Source organism: Ursus arctos, unplaced genomic scaffold (assembly GCF_023065955.2).
Source record: "Ursus arctos isolate Adak ecotype North America unplaced genomic scaffold, UrsArc2.0 scaffold_11, whole genome shotgun sequence".
Lineage (NCBI taxonomy): Eukaryota > Metazoa > Chordata > Mammalia > Carnivora > Ursidae > Ursus > Ursus arctos.
The window spans coordinates 14695951-14718998 of NW_026622775.1; the positions used below are offsets into that span (position 1 = coordinate 14695951).

Here is a 23048-nt window from a genome sequence, read left to right on the forward strand (position 1 = left end):
GACCTTGAACTACATGTCCTTAAAGATTCTTCCCTCCTCAATGATACTGTGGCTATCCTTGGGATTCCAAATGCCCTGTTCTCAAAACAGCTATCCTAGGATTTTAATGAAGACAAGGTGGTGCTTTCATAGTAGAGACTTTCTAGCTCTTTGTTAATGAAGAAAAGTTTCTCTTTGTTGTCTCCAGTTCACGTGAGTGCTCCTAAAAATCTAACACATTAGTAAATGAGATCTTTATTTTTAATAGGTTTTTCCCTTTCTTTATGAGTGATAGAAGTTTCACAATGTGCATTTAATTTTCCTGTAAGTTCTAAAAGGCAAATTTCACTGGGGCCATGAAAGAATTCTCAAATTTATCCAGACTATGTAGAAACCACCATCGCAGCTGGCTGAAAGGTAAAAGCTTGGTTAAATTGACTTGGCCGGCTTCCCAGGGGTTTGCAGGCATTAAGCAATATCTGAGAGTAAGTCCATTGCCTTCGGAAGCTGCAATAACTCTTTGATCCACTGTCGTTCCATTTAGCGCACTGCTCTATAATAACGTATTTGTGAGTAATAAGAGAAAGTCGATTCTCCTTCCAAATGCACCACGTTTATAGCTTAGGCTGTAACATCTCTGGGATGTTGTCAATTTTAAAGTTCTCCTTCCAGGTTGACTGGCCACATGGCCACTGGGCACATGTCCTTTCTTTTTCTTTTTAAAAATCTTTCAGGTACCATTACCGTTTTATATAGATGTGATCAATTTTCTTTTGCTATCATAACCCAGAGAAGTTGGACAATGGATTTTTAGGAGAGATATTTTATCCTCAGGTGATCAGGGGACCTTTCATAATGACCTCTGCGTATACTGCCTCAGCCATAGCATAATGCTCCGCTCCATAGGAACGCTACTGACGCATGCCCACCATATGAAGGGTGGTACCAGCAAGTAGGGGACAGTGTAGAGGTCAGGAGATTGCATCTGTCCCCACTTGTAGCTATAGGAATGCTTTATAATTTCAGAATCAGAGAATTCTACAAAAGACAATGTCTTATACAAAGTATCTTCTAATGTCATCTTATCCAAATCCGTCACCGCCTAATTTATAAATGGGCAAGGGGGACAGTGGGAGTTAACAGATTTGCCTAAAGTTATATAGCTTAGGTGATTGCAAATTCTACACTCTTCTGACTCCTGATCTAATGTTCTCATGACAACTCACGTATAGAACTGTGGAGAATGAAATTATCTAAAGGTGCTCTTTGTGCAGTCTTTGTTAAATGGTTTCTGTTATTATTGGCCTAACTTTTATCTTAACGCCTAAATTACTTTGTAAAAAGTCGTGAAAAATCAAAGTATCGGACTGTTAATGTTATCAAAACAGTAGCTTCTGTCATCTCCTCATTACCAAATAAAGTCCAAACTGGTGGTTGCTAGATTGCTTCAGATAGACATTGAAGTCGTTATCTTGCTAATACTCAAGCAGATGGAAAATACTTGGGATATCCCAATCTTGTACTTAAAATTGATGCTTATTTTTAAAATAAATGTAATATATTTTAGGATGTTAAGAACGACCTGTTGAATCCTTATCGAGCTACAGTGTTTGGCTTAATCTATTCTTTTAAAATAAGTCTGTTGGAAGTCCCTCAACTCTCATGACACCTGGCTCCAGTTCACCTTCCAAAAGCAAACTGTAGGAACTATCTCTAATGCCATAGTAACTTGAGAGAGCTGCAGTGTGCTATCTTAACTATTACAAGAAGGGTCATTTCTGGGGCCAAATTATATAAGGGTGCAGTTTTGTGAACAGAATAGAAATTGAATACACCGTGGTAGCTGCTTGGGAAAATGAACAGTATATAATCTAATATCTTTAATTTTATGTACATGAATATAATGTATGTCAACTTTGTACATGAGATACATACAGTATTTAAACATTTTACTCAACAGATAAGAATTTACAATAGCAACAGAACTGACTAGAGGGCCGTCCACTTAATTATATACTTAGATTAGATCTGTACTTTAACAGGGAAAGAATTTAATAGTTTACAATCATAGAAACACTGACATTTAAAACAAGACTTTATAAAATAATTTATATATATCCTAGCATCTATAGAGAGGAATGATCTGCATTTGTGGATGTGTGCAATGCATGGCATATTTTAAATTTTCAGGTAATAAAATAATTTAGAAGCAGTTCATGCAGTGGTCAAAGCAAGGGATGGCAGTTCCTTCCAGATGCCCTCTCTCTTTGACACGGGCAGCAGACGCACACCAGGTACCACTGAGGCACACTAGAACAAGTCTCCTCAACAGTGACTCACATAAACACCAATATACACAAGCTGATATCCTCCCCTCCACAGTCCAAGGACCGGTCACCACTCCCGTCAGCCGTGGGAGTAGTCAGTTCATACTGAAAGTGATTCCACGTCTCTCCGGCGGGTCTATGTAATCAGCATCTCTCCATACGAGGTAACTAACAGAACTTCCTGGTTTTCACGACTTTACTCTGATACTTCACCGAGTGCCCCCCATGTCCTATGACATACACATCCAGCAGGTAAGACTTTCCGGGCAGAAGTCCCTTAATTGTTTCCGTGGTCACTGCTTTCTGTAGGTTTTGACTGTGGAAATATTTACAGAGGACTTTTTCCGACTTCTTCCTTGTATCTGGTCCTAGGCATTGGTTCTGCTCTCTTTTCTTCTGGTCTTCATTGTAGCTGTCGTCCACTTCCTTTTTGTAGATGCAGAACTTGTTCCTCTCCTGAGTGCCTAGCCAAGCCACGGTGGCCGAAGAACAGGTGCGGAGCTTGTCGAAGGCTTTGATTCTTGTGTCTTCAGGAAGAGCGGGAAACGGCTGCTTGCTAGGCCTCGTGGTAGCCAATATTTTCAACATCGATGCTCCTTTCTTGTGTCCTTTCAGTCGGATGAGATACTTCGCTTTGGGCTTTCCTCGAAGCTGAAACTGCCGAATGCCTTCCACATTCTGAGACAGGAGAAGTTTCCCGTCCCTTCGCACTTGGATTTGAATAGCATCCAGACAAGAGTGAATAAAGAAAGTGACTTTTTGGTGAGAAGAGACTGGCGCAAACCGTAAAAACTTGGCTCCCTTCCGTTTGACGAATACATCCGTGACTTTCCCGTCTTTTAGCTCCACTGTCTTCTGTTTCGCTTCCTCCTTGGTCCTGGCGAAGGTGCCCACGTACGCCGTACTCATGTTGCTGTTGCTGTTGGCCACGAAGACGTCGAAGTAGTACTGCGTGTCGGGCTTCAGGTCCGAGACGGTGAAGATGTTCTTGTTTCCGATGCAGATTTTCTGAATGTCGACCTTGGGCCTCGAGTAGACATGCCGCCCCAGTTTCGGAGAAGGCTTTGCTAGGAAGCTGCGGTCTTTACCCGAATTCTCTGAAGGAAACCCGAAATGGGCAAAGTCAAAGGGGCTGAAGTCCAGACCGGGTTTGGGAGCCATCATAAAAGCGTCGTCTGCGCTCAGCTTGGCTTCTACTGCACAGAGACTTTTGAAATTGTGCTCTTTGTTGATGACCACACAGTACTGAATGGGTTGTCTCAGCAAGGAGGCCGTGGGGCTCGGTTTCCAGGCCAAAGTGACCGTGGTGCGGCCCAGGGAGGTGACATCTACTCTGGGGTCATAAGGTAATTCGGGGTAGGGCTGATCAGACTCCGGCGTTGTGGTGGCATAGACTTTGAAATGGGTGTCTTTCTCCGTTGAAAGAAGCTCCAACTGATATAAACCAGATGGGGAACTAGAAGATATAAAGTACTCCACATCGTTGCCTTTGTAGGAGAATAATTCCGTGCCTTCCTCATTAGTGATCTGCTGCCTCTGCTGCTCCAGGGGCTCTGGGTCACCTAGAAGACACGAGAGAAGCACAAGCTACATGTCAGGGTATGTGCTGTGCCTCGCCCACCTTAAATTCTATTTTTAAGACTATCTTCTTTCTCTGGTATAAAAATAATAATATGGGGCCCCTGGGTGGCTCAGTCGGTTAAATATCCGACTCTTGAGTTCTGCGCAGGTCATGATCTCAGGGTTGTGGGACTGAGCCCCAAGTCAGGATCCGTGCTCAGCGGAGAGTCGGCTTGGGATTCTCTCTTCCTCTCCCTCTGCCCCTCTCCCCACTTGTGCTTTGTGCTCTCTCTCTCTCAAATAAATAAATAAATCTTTAAAAAATTATAATGTTCCCAGTAGATAATTGGGAAATAGAGAAAAAAGAATAAGATAAAAAATCATCCATTAATTCATGATCCTGAGACAGTCCTTCATTAATATTTTGATTCATTTCCATTCAGTCCTTTACATAGTTTTATGTAAATTGATATTATTTTTTTGTCTTTCTCTATAACTTAGTAACATTTATTTTCATACACATATCTTCCCAGACAAACATCCATTTTGAATCCTGCCTTTCTCACTTAAAATTATTATTATATAATAAAATAATAATTTTTAAAAAAACAATGTTTTCATAAATATATAAATAATACTGTTGGTCAATTTTTGACAATTTAAGATAACGCTTATATGTGTGTGTGTGTGTGTGTGTGTGTATATATATATATATATATGTTTTTCTGAATTTAAATTAAAGCTTCAGGATAGACTCCAATTATTGGAAGTTTTAGGTCAAAGACTGTAAACCTTTTAGAGATTAATCCCTACTGTCAGTCTGTTTATCAAAAGGATTCAATCTGATTGCATTTTGATGGCCATCCATTTCACTACTTTTTCTCTTGTTACTAGTACTGGACAGTCTCTCATTAAAATATAGAATATAAAGCACCAGTAAAAGTACCTAATTTTCAGTGTAGAGAACACATGTCTAGGAATTATGGGAGGAATGTATTAAAATCAAACTAAATTTTTCTATCTTTTTATTGTTAATATCAGATATCATATCGATGCCAGATAAGTTTACAGACTTGGTGAAGGACTGGGTAGCCAGTGTGAGAATGTACATTGTTCAGCTTCAGCAAATTTAGTGAGGGATGTAGAATTTCATATCCCCAAACCATAAGATGAAAAATCTCAAGCAGTTATTTATTCTCTATCTGATGACGTACTTCCCGTATTTTCCTACTTACAGCTCTCTGTCATCTGGTCACTACAAGTAGCGCATCTTGCTAGCATCCTTTGTGTGACACCAGTCACCAAGCCTTCCCCTTTAAGCTATGAAGCCTTCACCCCTTAAAGGGAGAAGGTCACCCCGGGGCCTCCTATGGACTCTTCTCGTTCCCCATAACTTGGTATTTGCTTTCCACCATCTGCATCTTCTTTAAATGCTTAACATACCCTCCTACTGACTTTCTTGTCATCCTGGCCTTTCAATGGTGCTCAGTGCCTTTTTACTCCTCTTTTTGGTGTCACCCTTTACTCTCCAGAGATCCTGACTGCATACCAGAACCACCTTGGGGGAGCTTTTAATAGTCCCAATGTCCAGATCACACGCCAGGACAATTAAATAAGAACCTCTAAGGGTGGGATCCAGGCATCAGTAGTTTTTAAAGGCCCTAGTGCTGATTCCAATGTTTGGGGGAGATTGCAAACCACAGCTAGAGAGTCTAGTCCCAACCTTTCCATTTTCCTCACTCCTTCACGCTCTGCCTCTGTTTCCCTTAACTGTTTTTTTTTACCAAGATCACTGTCCTTTGGAGCCATCCCCCATTTCTCTCATCCCCATTGCGAAGTCTCCAGCTTCTTGCCCTATGCATCCACACTGCTCTTTCATAGCGAAAGAAGGCCGTCCACATCATAGGTCTTTGAGCTCTCCACCGAGAGGCCCGGGGCCAGAGTGGTCATGCTGCTTACCAGAGCCGTCCCCGCTCGCCTCCTCTGGCAGCTCTTGGAGACTCAGCTTCCACTCTAATGGTGCATCGCAGGGAGTCACCGTGACTGATAATGGAGTATTGTCTTCTTCAACCACAAAGAAATACCTGTGGGGAAGTGGACCAATTCAGACTGAGATCATTCATTCTAGGACTTACCACCAAGAGTCGCTGGAAAAATCACGGGTTTCGTTTTTATTCATTTAACAGACTTACTCTGTTACCCTTACGGAAAATATTATCTTTCTACCCGTGAAGCTCTCTTTCACTCTTCTGAAAATAATAATTCCATCTCCTCGAACTAGAATGAAAGCTCTAAGAGGGCAGGGTGTTCGGTTCATTGATGAGGACTTACAGACTAAAATAATTCTTTTTTGTTTTTTAAACATAGGTTCTTTTTTTTTTTAAGATTTTATTTATTAATTTGACATAGAGAGACAGCCAGTGAGAGAGGGAACACAAGCAAGGGGAGTGGGAGAGGAAGAAGCAGACTCCTAGCGGAGGAGCCTGATGTGGGGCTCGATCCCAGAATGCTAGGATCATGCCCTGAGCGGAAGGCAGAGGCTTAACGACTGTGCCACCCAGGCGCCCCCAGACTAAAATAATTCTTAATAAATATTTGTTGAATGAATTGATGAGTAAGTTTAGACTTTAGCTTTTTGGGGAAAAGTCCTTAATTGTTTGCAGGGTCTAAATCTTCCTCACTGGTGGGACCCCTGCTTACCTTACTGGTCTCTCATCTTCTGTGCCCAAACCACATGGGGCTCCCCTGGTTTCCCAGAATCCACCCCACATTGGAACTTCTGGGATGTTGTTTCATAGGCCTGAAATGCACCCATTTGCCCTTCCTCATACTTAAGTGTCATTTCTGAATTCAGGGCTGCCTTTTCTGACTCCTAATTCTGGGTCAGGTTCTCAGATAGTCTCAGAGTATCCTGCATCTTTCCCCTGGGGCACTTATTGAAATTTGTGACTATATATTTGCGTTATTTGACTGTCGTTTTCTCTACAGAGGCCCACTTAGGGTTCATTTGCCATGTCATTGTATTCCAAGCCTTTAGCACTGATTTCTGCATATAGTAGGCACTTGATAAATATTTTTGAATGATCAATTATTAAATCAATTAATAGAACCCAAGAATCCTGGCACCAACCTTATTGTTCTAGCTCCAGGAGACTTAACACCTCAAGTCTGTTTCTATCTAAAGATACAGGATCTGAACGGCACTATCAGGACTTTCCCCCCGTCACCATTCGAATATGAATTGAAAGAAGGAAGGTGGGGGTAGGGCAGTGGGAGGACAAATAAAGACTCTATAAAAATAAAAACAACTTGCTCATAGAATAGTAAAGTTAGACGTCATCTAGACAAAATAACTAGATGACTGAAGTATTTACTGGGTGGGAAGGTATATGTATCATAAACACCTTTCAAGACAGGTGTCAGATGGCTTAATTTTCAATTCGGTCTACTTTTTGGAGAGCAGAATTTGGTTCCTTTGGCCAGCTGCATGGGATATATTAACAATACACACACAGCTGAACCCATCTATATTACAAAGACATAGGGACAACAAAATATTTTGTTTGGCATCATGTAAGTAAAAAAGTGTTCAAAACTTCTAGGTTTCGATTTTTATGTGGGTAGCAGAGCTAATTGCTGATGCAGAAATCAACGTGTCAGTTCATCTACTACCTTCTGTTCTCATTTCTAACAAGGAAGTAGCTTATTTCCCAAAGTAACTGCATCTTACTAACTTAAGTACAGGCCACAGGCAACCAATGACAAAACAATTCTTGCATTTCACAAGGTACTCATTGTACATATAAAACAGCAGCAAGTTCCTCTAACTCAACATTTTCATATGGAAGCACTTATGATTAGGGATAAAAGATAATCTGAATAAACTTAACAATTCGACACACATTTGTTGGCTACCACACACAGAGCACTTGGGGAAGAGAACAGCAATCGTTGATAATAGGGCGTGATCTGTGTGCTCCAGATACTAACTGGCTGGTGAGGCCGACCGAAATGTAATGAATAACTAAGAAAAGATGGCCCCAGATTATAATGCCAAAGCTGAGGGATAAACACTCCATAAGCCATTTAGTCTTTGGAATTTATGTGGTAAACATAATAATAAGTAATGAAAAAAGCTGTCCGCTGCTGCTAAATTTTATCTGGAATTTCATCGTTAGTCGTAATGTCAACAGTGTCTATGAGTGCCTCCTGCTGCATATTTCACTCCTAGAGATGATGTTTCTATTGTTGCTGTAACTCTCAACTCAGGGTGAGGTAACGTTTCATCCAAATGTAGATACCAAAGCCCCTGATCATTATTGGCGGGGTAAAAAAAACAAGAAAGAATAAACAAATATGTATCATTTTTCAAGGTCAAAATATTTAGAATCATTACGTGAGCCCAAATTGTTGATGGAGTAAAGGTAAATGAACCGTGATAGTTTTTACTACGTTTGGTTTAATATTCTCAGAACCTAATCATATTGTTCAAAGAAATATTATTATTTATTTACTTTTTTTAGTTTAAGTAAGCTCCACGCCCGGCATGGAGCCCAGTACAGGGCTCGAGCTCACGACCCTGAGATCAAAACCTGAGCTGATATCAAGAGTTGGGTGATTAACTGAGCCACACAGGAACCCCAGAAATATTATTCTTATAAAACAATGTGAACCCTTGAGGAATCATATCTATTCATTTAATTTCATATTATTTTAGCTATTTAAGCTCTTTTTCTTGAGATGCAATTGAAATATATTAACTTCAAAGGTACAAAATAACGATTTATGTATACACGGTGAAATGATCATCACAGTAAGTCTCCTTCCCCCGTAACCGTATCAAGTTACATAATATGCAAAATAACATTGACTGTGGTCACCATGCTGTACATTACATCCCCTCATTTTCTTTGGATGGATACCCAGAAGTGGAATTGCTAGATTATATGAGAGCTAAGTTTATACTCTTTTGAGGGACTATTACTGTCTTCCATAGTGGCTGTACCAATTTATATTTCCACCAACAGTGCATGAGGATTCCCGTTTCTCCACATTCTTGCTAATATTTGATATCTCTTGTATTTTTGATAATAGTCATTCCGACAGGTGTGAGGTGGCATCTCATTATGGTTTTGATTTGCATTTCCCTGATGATGAACGATGTTGAGCATCTTTTCATGTACCTTTGGCCATAGGTATGTCTTCTTTGGAGAAAGGTCTATTTGTATCCTCTGCCCATTTTTAAATCAGTTAGACGTGTTATTTTTAAGTTGTATGCATCCTTTATATATTTTGGATTTTAACCCCTTAGTAATATATGATTTGCAAATACCTTCTCCCATTCAGTAGGTTGCCTTTTTATTTTGTTAATGATTTTCTTCACTATGCAGAAGCTTTTTACTTTGATGTAGTCCCACTTGTTTATTTTTGCTTTTGTTGTCCTTGCCTTTGGAGCCAGATTAAACAAAACAAAACAAAAAACAGAGAAAAAAGAACCCAAAACACTGCTAAGAGCAATATCAAGGAGCTTACTGCCTATATTTAGTTTAGTGGTCCAGTTTCATTCTTGGGCATGTGGCTGTCCAGTTTTCCCAAGAACATTTTTAAACAAACTGTCCTTTTCCCATTGTATATTCTTGGCTCATTTGTCGTGAATTAATTGACCATGTATTCATGGTTTATTTCTGGGCTGTCTATTCTGCTCCATGGATCTATGTATCTGTTTTTATTCCCATACCATACAGTTTTGATTATTATACCTTTGTAGTACAGTTTGAAATCAGGAAACATACCTCCAGCTTTGTCCTTCTTTCTCAGGATGGCTTTGGTTTTTAGGTCTTTTGTGGTTCCATACAAATTTTAGAATTATTTGTTCTAGTTCTGTGAATAATGCCATTGGAGTTTTGATAGGGATTTCACTGAATCTATAGATAGCTTTGGGTAGTATGGACATTTTGACAAGTTTAATGCTTCTAATTCATGAACATGGAATATCTTTCCATTTATTTGTGTCCTCTTCAGTTTCTTTAGTCAATGTCAGTTTTCAGTGTATAGTTCTTTTACCTCCTTGGTTAAATTTATTCTTAGGTAGTCTATTCTTTTTGATGCAATTGCAAACAGGATTGTTTTTATTAATTTCTCTTTCTGGTAGTTCATTATCAGTGTATAAAAATACAACAGATTTTTGTATATTGATTTTTGTATCCTGCAACTTTAATAAATTTGTTTATTAGTTACAACAATTTTTGGTGGAATTTTCAGGGTTTTCTATATATAAAATCATGTTGCCTGCAAACAGTGACAGTTTTACTTCTTCTTTTCCAGTTTGAACACCTTTTATATAATTTTCTTCCTAATTGCTTGGGCTAGGACTCCCAATACCATGTTAAATATCAGTGGCAAGCATGGGCACCCTTGTCTTGTCCTTGACATTAGAGGATAAGCTTTCTTCTTTTCACCATTGAGTGTGATCTTAGCTGTAGGCTTGTCATATATGGCCTTTATCACATGGGGGTACATTCCCTCTATATCCGCTTTATGGAGAGATTTTTTCATAAATAGATGTTGAATTTACCAAATGCTTTTTCTGTATCTATTGAGAGGATTATATGATTTTTATTCTTCATTTGGTTAATGTGGTATCACACTTATTGACTGGTGGATCTTGAATCACCTTTGCATCCCTGGAATAAATCCTACTTGATGGTGGTGTATGATCTTTTTAATGTATTATTTGAATTTGGTCTGCTAATATTTTGTTGAAGGGTTTTGCATCTATATTCATTAGGGATATTGGCCTGTAATTTTCTTTTTCTTTTCTTTTCTTTTCTTTCCTTTTCTTTTCTTTCTTTTTTCTTTACTTTCTTTTTTCTTTTCTTTTCTTTTCTTTCTTTCTTTCTTTCTTTCTTTCTTTCTTTCTTTCTTTCTTTCCTTCCTTCCTTCCTTCCTTCCTTCCTTCCTTCCTTCCTTCCTTCCTTCTTTGTGGTGTCCTTATATCTGGTTTCAGTATCAGGATAGTGTTGGTCTCATAAAATGAGTTTGGAAGTATTCCATCTTCTGCAATTTTTTGAAATATTTTGAGGAGGATAGGTATTAGATCTTCTTTGAATGTTTAGTAGAATTCACCAGTGAAGCCATCTGGTCCTGGACTTTTGTTTGTTGGGACTAGCAATCTTCTTGCTAGTAATTGGTCTATTCAGATTTTCTATTTTCTCATGATTCAGTCTTAAAGGTTCTATGTTTCTGGGGATTTATCCATTTTCCCCCCTAGTTTGTCCAATTTATTGGCATATAATTCCTCATATTAGTCTCATAGAAGGTCCTTTGAATCTTCTTGGTATCAATTGTAATTTACTCTCTTTCATTTCCGATTTTCTTTGTGAGCTAGAAGTTTATAAATTTTGTTTATTTTTTCAAAGAGCAAGCTCTTAGTTTCATTGCTTTTTCTATTGTCTCTTTAGTCTCTATTTTATTTATTTCCACTCTGATGTTTATTATTTTCTTCCTTCCTTTAACTTTGGTCTTCATTTATTCCTATTTTTCTAGTTCTTTTAAGTGTAAAATTAGATTATTTATTTGAGATTTTTCTGATTTCTTGAGTTAGTCCTGTACCAATAAGAACTTCCCTCATAGAACTGCTTTTGTTGTGTCCCATAAATTTTGCTGTGTTACATTTCCACTTCCATTTATCTCAAGGTATTTTTTAATTTTTTCATTGACCTGTTGTTTTTTCAGTAGCATGTTTTTAAATCTCCACATATTTGTGATTTTTCCAGTTTTCTTTTTGTGATTGATTTCTGGTTTCATACAATTATAGTCTAAAAAGATGTTTGATGTAATTTCAATCTTCCTAAATTTATTGAGAATTTTTGTGGTCTAACATATGATCTATCCTGGAGAATGTTCTGTGTGCACTTAAGAAGAAGAATGTATATTCTGCTGCTTATGGATGGAATGTTCTATATAAATCTAGTAAATGGTCTAATGTGTCATTTAAGGCCAGTGTTTCCATATTGATATTGATACTCTGTCTGGATGAACCATCCATTGACGAATATGGGGTACTAAGTCCCTCTACTATAATTGTATTGCTCTCAATTTCTCCCTTTAGGTCTGTTAATATTTGTTTATATATTTAGGTGCTCCTATCTATATTGGGTATATAAATATTTACAAATGTTAAAAAATTTAAAAAATATATTTACAAATGTTATATCTTTTTGCTGGATTGACCCCTGTATCATTATGTAATGCCCATCTTTGTCTTTTATTACAGTCTTTTGTTTTAAAGTCTATTTGTCTGATAAAAGCATAGCTATCCCAACTTTCTTCTGGTTTCTATTTCCATGGAACATTTTTTCCCATCCCTTTACTTTCAGTCTATGTGTGCCCTTACATCTAAAGTGAGTCTCTTGTAGGGAGCATGTAGAATTAAAAAAATCCATTCAGCTACTCTATGTCTTTTGATTGGAGAATTTAGTCCATTTATAGTTAAAGTAATTATAGGTAGGTGTATACTTATTACCATTTTGTTAGTTGTTTTCTGGCTGTTTTGTAGTTCTCTTCTGTTTTTTCTCCTTCTCTTGCTTTCTTCTCTTGTGGTTTGATGGCTTTTTTAGTGTTATTAGATTCCATTTTCATTATCTTTTTTTGTATATGCCATAGGTTTTTGCTTTGTGGTCACCATGAAACTCACCAATATAAGCCTATGTATATACACCAGTCTATTTTAAGTTGGTAACAAGTTAAATATGAATACATTATGAAACTACATTTTCATTCCCCAGTCCCGCACTTTATGCTTTTGATGTCACATTTTACATCGTTTTGTGTATATACCCCAACTAATTGTTGTAGTTTCAGTTTAGTTGTTTTGTTTTGTTTTTTCTACTTCTGTCTTTTAATCTTCATGCTAGCTTTATAATTAGTTCACTACGTTTAATATATATTTACCTTTACCAGGGAGATTTTTACTTTCATACATTTTCTTGATACTAGTTAGTGCCCTTTCTTTTCATCTTAAAGACACATCTTTGACATTTCTGGTAAGGCTGGTTTAGTGGTGGTGAACTCCTTTAGTTTTGGCTTGTTTGGAGAACTCTATCTCTCTTCAATTCTGAAAATCTTGCTGGGTGAGTAGTCTTGGTTGGAAGTTTATTGCTTTCAGCACTTTGAATATATCATGACATTCTCTTCTGGCCTGCAAAGTTTCTGCTGAAAAATCTGCTGATCATTTTGTGGGGGTGCCCTTATTTGTAACAATTTTTTTCTCTCGGTTTAAAGATTCTCTCTTTATCTTTGAATTTTGACATTTTAATGTAATATATCTTAGTGTGGATCTCTTCAGGTTTATCTTATTTTGAACTCTGGGTTTCCTGGACATGGATGTATGTTTAATCCTCCAGGTTAGGGTAGTTTTCACCCATTATATTTTCAAATAAGTCTTCTGTCCCTTTCCTTCTCTCTTCTCTTTCTGGGACCTCTAATATGCAAATGTTTTCCATCTGATGTTGTTCTATAGGTTTCTTAAACAGTCTTCACATTTTTTTTCAAAGATTTTATTTATTTTTCCAACAGAGAGAGAGAGCACAAGCAGGGGGAGCAGCAAGCAGAGGGAGAGGGAAAAGCAGGCTCTCCACTGAGCAGAGAGCCTGACATGGGGCTTGATCCCAGGACCCTGGGATCATGACCTGAGCTGAAGGCAGACACCCAACTGACTGAGCCACCCGGGCCCCTCTGATCTTAACTTTTTCAGATTATTTTTTCTTTTTCCTGTTCTGTTTGGGTGATTCCCCTGCCCTGTCTTCTTGGTTACTGATCCATTCTTGTGCTTTATCTAGTCTGTTGCTGAACCCCTCTAGTGTATATTTCAGTTTGGTTACTGTATTTTTAAGATCTATGACTTCTGTCTTACTACTTTCTTATATTTTTTATCTCTTTGTTGAAATTCCCTCTGTGTTCACCCATTCTTCTTCCAAGAATGGTGAGCATCTTTATGACCACGACTTTGAACTCTTTATCAATAAATTACTTATCTCTGTTTCATTAAGGTTTTTTTTCTTTCTTCTTCCTTCCTGGGGTTTCATCTTGTTCTTCATTTGGAACATATTCCTCTGGGTTTTTTGTTTGTTTGGTTGGTTTTTGTTTTTTGATTTTGTTCAACTCTCTGTGTTGGTTTCTATGCATTAGGTGAAAGAACTATCTCTTCCAGTCTTGAAGGATTGGTCACAGGAAGACTGGGGGTGTCTCAGGCTTAGTCTCTGCAGTGTCCTGGTGGTAGTAACCTGCCAAGAATTGTCTTTCTGACTATTTCAGTCCAACAGGGTGCAGAAATGTAATGACCTTAGTCACCAGAGCCAGGAATTCAAGGGGGATCCCCTGTGTGGCCTGTGCACACATTCTGGCTTTGGTTGGGCTGTGGTGGAGTGCCAGGCTGGGGCAAGCCTACCTGCCAGGTTTAGCAGTGTGGGGCCATAGGAGAGCACAGATGTGGGGCAAACGGTGATAACAAGGTAGAAGGAGAGTGCAAAAATGATACTTGCCAGCACCTTCATGCCTCAAAAGAGTTCCAAGAGACCCCTGCCCTTTAAGACACTTTAAGACTTTTTAAATCTTAAGTCTTAAAAGACACTTTAAGATTAGCCAGTGAATCTCCTTTGTATGTAGTCTAGGCATTTTTGAACTTACTGTGTTTGCACTGGGTCCTGGGTGAGTAAGTCTGTGCATATGCCTTTAAGAGTGGAGTCTTATGGAGCACCTGAGTGGCTCAGTTTGTTGAGTGGCCGACTCTTGGTTTTGGTTCAGGTCATGATCTCAGGATTGTGAGACTGGGCCTCACGTTGAGCTCCATGCTCAGTGGGGAGTGTGCTTCAGATTCTTTCCCTCTGCCCCTCCCGTACCCCCATGCTCTCTTGCTCTCGCTCTCTCTCTGTAAAGTAAATATATAAACCTTTTAAAACAAAAAGAGTGAAGTCTTAGTTTCTCATAGCCTTTTGGGTCTCCTAGACATAAGCCAGATATTTTGGGAACTTGTCTCTCTGGTGCAGTTCCCAAGGGTTGGGGAGCTTGATATGGGGCTCAAACCCCTTGTTCCTCAGGGACGTGGTCTGTATTTGTCAGAGTCTTCCTTTTTGTGAGTTACCACACTAGAGGTAGGGTTTTGGCAAGATCATGCCTCTGCTTCTCCTATCCATCTCTATGTGGCCTTTTTATCCTTTGTGGAGAGGAACTGTTTAACTAGTTTTCAGATCTTTTTCAGAGAGAATTGTCCTATATGTAGCTGTAGTTTTGTTGTGTTAATGGGAGGAGGTGAACTCAGGGTCTTCCTATGGTCCTGTTTTGAACCCCGTTCTTGATTAATTTCATCTTAATCCTACAGAATCCTTCTTAGAAATTTCCTGCTATCCCAAAGATAAGAAAATAATCATTCTAAAATGTAAGAATGGCAAAAATTGCTCTCTCCACCCCAAAAGAGATCACAATCAGCAAGGACCAAACAGTCTCTACTTAATGATTAGAAGTTGCGTTGTCATTTTCTTTTCTTAGAGAAAATAGGCAATACTATTCAGAGGTTGATTGTAAATGATCTATCTAAGTCTAAATGGTTACTTTGCTTTTTAGCATCCCCTTTATGAACTTAGTAAAAAAGAAAGTACTGCATAGAGCATACCTTTTGGGTGTGTCTCTAAAGAGATAACTGTTAATTTCAGCTCCATCTGGAATTACTGATGAATCATGAAAAAATGCCTTGTCCCGGATCTGCATCTGAAAAAGTTCCTCATCTCGAGTGGGTAACTTCTGAGTCCTTAAGCTGAGTGGTAATAGCAGCCACAGCAGACACCAGTGGAGAGGCACCATCCTGGGGCAACAGAAATGATTGCTTACATTAGTTCTGCAGGTAGACACTTGGGCAAGTTGCAAACTTTCTAAAGCATTAAGAATATTTTAGTTTTGACAGAAAATTAGAGTTGTATTAGGTATTTTGGATACAGACATGATCTTGAAGACAACTTTCTTGTTTTTTTTTTTTTTTCCCCAAAGTATTCCATGGAGTTGATAACAAATTCACTAGAATTTCAGATACTAAAAAGATTTTGAAATGAAAGGACTCTTGGTGCATTAACTTCTCCGGATATTCAGAGAGAAAATCCCCACCTCAATATGGCAGAAGCCAATATGGTTCTTGTAGAAATGTGTATATAAATGTCTCAAAGATTGAACCATAGCATAAAGAGACACACTGAGAGCCAGAAAATTACCATTGCACAATCATTTTTATTCTTCCTTGAAATTGACTAAGGATTATACATGTATAGCATTATTCTTGTTTCCAAAATCAGATTTTCATAAATCAGAAGCTTTTAAAGATGATAAAGTTTAATTTTGTTACAGGTTAAGCAATTTATCCAAAATCACCAGATAAGTTATTTGCTGATGTTTATTATTCATGACTAAACTCTTCAACACAACATTTCAATTTAAACCTTTGCCATATTAGAAGTGGGCTTGGATTCCCACTCTCGGATCAAGTGAGACCATTGGAAAGCTGGATAGTTAGGTCGTTTGTCTTAACCTCCAGCAGAGTTACATATTTACTACTCCAGGAGAGTATTTTCATTGAGTTACATTTTGGCCTTCAAACTGACTTTCGTCAGAAATCCTATAGGTGATTATGGCTCTCTCTCTACTGCACACTGCTGTAGGGATATTGTCAAGGACACCATCTTCTACATGTCTCAGTGTCCCTAACAGGAAGCCTCAGGTAGACAAGTTCTTTTGATGTCAAGTCCTGGTGAAAGGCTTTGCTTCCTCTGAGGATTTGGTGCCTTTGTCCCTCACAAAAAGAACTCTGTAAGAAGTAGTTTTCCCTTACCTCTTTGACAAGGAACATCAGGGATTTCAAGCATTAGGGAAACATAGTGTGTTTACACTTAAGTGCTTCAAATAGTGAGAAAGTCAAATGAAAATATTTGCAATAATTTGAAATGAAACGAATGCCAGTTTTATTTCTAAAGGGCCATTACTACAGCTATGAGATCACCTCTGCTTAAACTATCATTTGACTTTAATTGTATCTTTCTTGGAGTGCTACTAAAAATAGATTCATACAACTAAAAATATTTTTTGAAGGAAATAAGCTTTTCTTTTTTATGAGAGTATGAGAAGTAAGTGAGCTTATCCAAATAGTAAATTTAACTTCCTTTATCAAAAACAGGGTTTTTTTGTTTTGTTTTGTTTTTGCCATGTGTTCTGCAGTTTTCCATATGAGGTATCTGCAGTAAATTGAGAGTTACTATGTGCAAAACAAGGCGCTAAACCCACGAGCTGCATTGTTGCATTTAGTCCTCACAATAACCTTGTGAAGTAGGTACTATTCTCATGTAAGAGTAAACCTCCTTTTACATAAGCAGAGAAAGGATTATAAATTCAGGTGGATCTGACTGCAGAGCCCAAAAGTTTGTCCCCTGTAATATCCCCGAAAGCCATTGTAATTTCTTACAGGGGGCTCTTATTTCTCATGCTTATTTCTCAATTGTATTGCAATTGAATGAAAACTGACTGAGAGGTAAGAAATCTGACTTTTCTAGTTGCGGCACTAACAAGACGTGTAATCTAAGGCAATGCACTTAACCACTCCAGATGGACCTCAGTTTTCTGAAGGGTTAAGGTGATGATCTCTAAACTTTGAAAACAAATGATGATTCTGAGACTGAATCCTCAACTCCTCCTCTCAATTAGCTAGCAGCTTCGGAATAAGACCAGGTCTTCTTAAGTTTCATTAAGCAATCTGAACCTCAGATATTCACATGATTGTCAGGATGGAATCCAAGGGGAGTTGGGGATGGAAAACAGGAGCTCGTATTAGTTACTAATAGCAGATGAAGCTTATAACTACAAGAGATGGCTAGACGGATCAAATCAAAACTCAGTGAACCCATTTGAAACAAACACGGACATGGTTGACTAAACAGAATGGGACCTCGGCTGGCAACCCTTAACCCTCCCCTCTGATGCCCTTCCCCCAGTAGCTGACAGAAATGACCAATCTGATATGCTAGAATTTGCTTGGCTGCCCGTTAAGAAATTATTTTAGCATAATGGAATATATCCTGTTTACTTTGTAGCAGCACCCCAGAAACTTTGCCTTCTGAGAGCAGAAGCAGCCAGGTAATAAAATTGGTCTCTTCAGAAATGGTTAGGATTTGGCTCTCCATACTCCAAAACACTGTTATGCAGATGGAGTGTACTTAGAGCAAACATGCAACGGCCGCCCTGGAGTAAGAGATGCTCAGGTGTCTTTGCCCTGGAACCACTCGCAGGCAGCCTTACCTCGTGAGGCTCTACGTTTGCCCAGGAAGCTGTCGATTGCACAGCACAGAGGTACGACCGAGCAGGACAGGCTGCCCAATGCCCCAGGATATCTGGGAAATTTAGGTCCGCTCCAGAGTTAGGGAGGTAGCTAGTTATGATTGGGGAGAATCTTCCCAGCTTCCTTAGCCATCCATGGGAAGAACTTTCTCTTTATTAAATCAGTGAAGGATAAGAAATGAATTTGAACTAAAAACAATATTAAAGTTTTGTTTTGTACACGCTGCACTCTTCTAAGTGCTTTATATATATTATCTCATGTGATGCTAGCAACAACCCTATGATGTAGGCACTATTATTTTCTCATTTCAAAAATGATCACACTGACGCTAGGACAGGTAAGATCACATAGTGAATACAACCTGATCTAAGAAATACAAACTATTTTTCATGAGTAAGTTCAAATACATGGAAAATAGGATTATTGCATATTCTCCATATCAGCTTTTTAATTTATAAATAAACAAACAAATAAATAAATAATGGTGAACAGCTTCAGAAGATAAGATTCTACAAAGTAAGTGTTGAAAGATAATTCTCCAAGGGTCTCTGTGGTTGTTTTTGCACATTTGGGAGCAGAAGAATTCACTGCCTTTGTTTCAGATTATCTTCTCAAGGATGTTTGTGTAACGAAAAGCCTTGGAAGATGAAGTTTCTGGAGCCCAGAGCAAGCATGATCACTACACCAATGAAGACCTGGGCTCCCCAAGTTCAGGGTTCTTCTTGTAACAAAACAAAACAAAACAAACAAAAAACCCTATTTGGGGCTGGTGATATCTGGCCTCTTTTCATCTGTGGGAATTGGGGGTCAGGGAGCCAGTGGGAGGAAAACGATAACACCGTGGGTTCTGCTATGGCTCTGAGTTGCTCTGAGTACTGTTTTTGTCTCTGACCCACGAGTCTCATGCCATCCAGCATCGATGAAACGATGGATGACAGGCTAACGTGTTAGCTTACAAGCAGAGTCAAATCTCAAACTCTTCACAGTTCTTGACACGATGTTTTACTTACTTAATTATTTTACTGGCTTATCTACTTTACTGGCTCAGGTAGAAGTTTTTATTTCAATTACCACAACAGGGAGTGGACTCAACCCTATCTTTGCTTTCTTTATTAAAAAAAAAAAAATCATTATTTCTTCAGCTAAAATTCTATGGGGTCAATTTTTTGTATCTGAAACAATTTTAGCCATTTTAATTGCCATATATTATGGGCAAAACAGACACTTTGGGAAAGTATTTAAAATTAATATGATCTCTTTTTTTTCTTCTTCTTCTTTTCCCTCTGTATCTATATAAGAAGACTGATGTTAGCTAAGCCTATTGTGGTAATCATTTCATAATATATATACATCAAACTATCATGTGTGCACCTTAAAATTACCCAGTGATATATGACAACTATTTTTCTATAAAACTGGAAAAAATTAGTATGATCTCAAAGCACGGATCTTTACATTCTACAGGATATCTTTTTCAAAATGTTATCTAATAACATTCATCCACTGTTGGGGAAAAGCATACTCAGTTATTACAGAAAGTTAACCATTTTTTCAATTTGATCAGGTTACAGGCAGAATTATTTTAAATGAAATGTATTTAAAAGAAGCATTGAAAGGAGCTAATCAAAACAGTTATGCAGATGGAGTGTACATATTTTTACAACTTCTATTCACTGATTCAGGTTTAAAGCTTTACTTAGATATTGTTTAAAAGATTATTTTAAGATCCTATAGATTCCCCCCCCCCCCACACACACCAATAAAATGTTCTCTCTCGGACACTCAGCTTAAGAATCAGTCATTTCAAATAAACAACTAAAAATACATTCCTCTTCAGAATTAGACTTGGGTAAGCCAGTCTATACGAACTTACTTTTCTTCTAAGATTACAAAAGTGCCCTCTAATGGCATAACTTTTCCTCTCATTTATTTTTGTTATTTCTAGGTATCCAGAGCTTATTTAGATTTAAAGTTGAAGTTAAATAACATTTCTCAGAATTTCTCTTTCAGCATTATTTCTTCTGTCGCGGGCGTCTGGTGGTAATCTCGGCAACCTATCTGTATAGCAAGAAACCTTGCTCTTTTTTATAATGAAGGATCTAGTCCCAACAGAAGGAGGAAGTTGGTAGGATGATTCCAAATAGTTTTATTTGTCTCGGCGGATCAGTCAGCTTGGTCCCACAATTATTCACAGCCCAGAAAAACTAGATGGTGTTCGAGAAGACTGATTTTGTTTCAATTAAAAAGTTCTAACGAATCAAGTAATATAGATGCTAATCCGAAAGGATGTTGTCCATGTTGTCAGAGGCATCTTCATGTTTGCTACACACTTTCGGATGCTGTTAAGACTGAGTGAGGAAAGAACAATGGTCTAACGATTTGATATACCCGAACCTTTAGTCTAGATTATGAGTAATCTAGATTATTGGGTAGTTTTATACTTTGGAAAGCCCATGTGCCCTAGATTAAAAGGAGAAATGGTTTTTGAAATACAATTGTACAAAGATTAACCGTATGTTCTCTACTTACAAAGTTAGAGAGAGGTCTGTGCACTATAAAGTAAATAGCTTTAAACATAATTAATTCATAGGGTGCACACACACACATTTAAGATCAAACTATTTGGAAACATTATATGAGCCCAGTCAGTTGACGTCAGAGTAAAGGTAAATGAGCAGTGGTTCTAAAAGAAGAATCTTTTACAGATAAAAAGTTATTTTTATATTTGCTGCCCCCTCTCTGGCCAGTGGGTAAAAGCTATGGATCGAGAAGGGTGGAGTGTGGTTTTCTTTGGGATGTTTTAGGAATGCGGACCAAGGTTGCTTCTCCCACTCCTCTCCTCCACCTTCTCTGCAGGGCTCTCTGCTCCCCCAGCCCACAGAGAGACAGGGAACAGTAAAGAGCGCAGGGAATGAACTCAAGACCAGTTCTGAAGAAAACGCCAATGAAGAGATATGAAACATTTATGTTGTTTCCTAAGGGGTAGGGAGTAGAACATCGGATGGATAACTGAAAACCTGCCACTCATTCTAAGATTTTATTTTCAGCATTCACTTAAACATTTTACTCTATCGAGCTTTTAGTGCAGTGAAAATAAATAGTCAAACTGACCTGGCATATCCTTTTACCACAAACCTGTGGGAATGTTTGAGAACTGTAAAGCAGTCTAACGGTAAGCAGGAAAAAAATTAAAGGGAGCTCGAATAATTTACCAAAGTGTCAACTAAACACCCAGAATGACCACTACCACCACAAAAACACAGTATACGGAAAAGCAATAAAACTTGCCCTGGGGGCGTCTGCCACAGCTTCGCTACTGTCATTTGGCAAGATTTCTCTTTAATTACATAAGATGGGCTACTCAATTTACCATCTGGGTTAATCCACTGGGTCACTTAGTGAACATAAAAATTTATTATTTGAAATTGTGTAAACAATGATGATGAGTAAATAAATCTCGTTAATTTTTTTACTTCTTTTAAGAAATATATTAGATGTACTTAACCACAATCTTAATTGGTAATCTTGTCTTAAGAGTAGGGAAATATTTCAAGCCACTAAAAAGCTTCCTTTTGTATTTATAGACTACTGTTTAGCTGTATCATCTCACTAATATGAGGAATTTGCAAGTCTGGTAAATAAAAAGTTGAGGTTTTCATGAACTGTCCAAGGCTCTCTGAATCGACAGTGTCATGTATATATTAAAGATACTGTGACCGTTCTCAGCACTGTCGACTCCTCAGAACAGCAGCCAATAGCTCAGCCTACCTGTGAGTGACACGTTCAAAGCAAATCCCTCCATTCTTCCACCACCAACCACCAAGGGCCTGCAAGTTCCTTGCAAGAACATGTGACATATTTGTAAAAAATGTTGTCAAGCTCTTATAGCTATTGAATGTTGCAAAACTCAGTAAGATCAGATTCATTTGTATACATAGGCCACACCAAGCAAAAGATTTTTTTTTTAATTCCCATAATGCCATTAAGATTCACTTAAAAACTATTCAGTGCACCCAATCACGTGTAGGCCACAAACATGAAATAAATTTACAATCACCAGAAAGAAGGATGGGCATTCTGAATTTATTTGAGGCAAATGCATCTGGAGTAAATGAAATCTAATGTTTAGTTACAGGGAGTGGAAAGTGCATGATTATAATTGAGTGAGGATGACTTCAAGAAGTGGTCGGCCGCAGAGATTTCTGTTCTTTTCCTTTCCTTTTTAAGTGCAAATATTTAGTCTCTCAACTTCTATTTTTAAACTCAAGGGCATTTGTTTTTGTTTGAATCATCCATGCCACATCTGATAATAAATCTGAAGCATTTAATCTAGCTGTAAATTAAAAAAAATGTAGCGTTCACTGGGGGACCGGCCCCGTGTCTGCCACAGCCTGCTCTGTGAGCGAGGGGGTCTGTCTGTGCACTCGAAGAGCACGATGCCCAGCAGGGACATACAGAGGCCCTCCAGGCTGACACTGAGCAATGAAAGAAGCTGAATTCCCAGGAGTCATCCTATTCTGTTGTCTTTTGCAAACAATGAAAATTGCAAACGTGAAAAATATGAAAAATAATAGCTGAAATTCGTTGGTCATTCTTAGCCATATAGAAATATCCCCTGCTAAGGTTGAAAATTAGAGGGAAATAGGGCATATTGTGGTTTGGGGTGTTTCTAGAGCCGCGTGAAGGGTGAAATGAATAGAGGGGAGGAAAGCGCTCCCACTGAGGCGTGCTCTCCGGCACGGGCTAGGGGGCTAGGTGAGCTCTAATTCCGACATGACTGCAGGGCACAGCTGCAGTGCGCTGGCCCCAACACG

At 38.4% G+C, this 23048-nt stretch overlaps 1 protein-coding gene across 2 annotated transcripts in view; it reads right to left on the minus strand.

The window, feature by feature from the left end:
- Nucleotides 1–256: 256 nt before the first annotated feature.
- Nucleotides 257–23048, minus strand: part of NDNF (neuron derived neurotrophic factor) — a 42507-nt gene continuing 19715 nt past the window's right edge. For both annotated transcript variants that reach the window (XM_026499260.4, XM_057310040.1), the window contains exons 2-4: nucleotides 15535–15723; nucleotides 5826–5950; nucleotides 257–3868 (exon numbers count right to left, since the gene is read on the minus strand). In XM_026499260.4, the coding sequence (XP_026355045.1) occupies nucleotides 2475–3868; nucleotides 5826–5950; nucleotides 15535–15722 (1707 nt within the window). In that variant the 5' untranslated portion in view covers nucleotide 15723 and the 3' untranslated portion in view covers nucleotides 257–2474. The remainder of the gene's footprint in view (nucleotides 3869–5825; nucleotides 5951–15534; nucleotides 15724–23048) is intronic.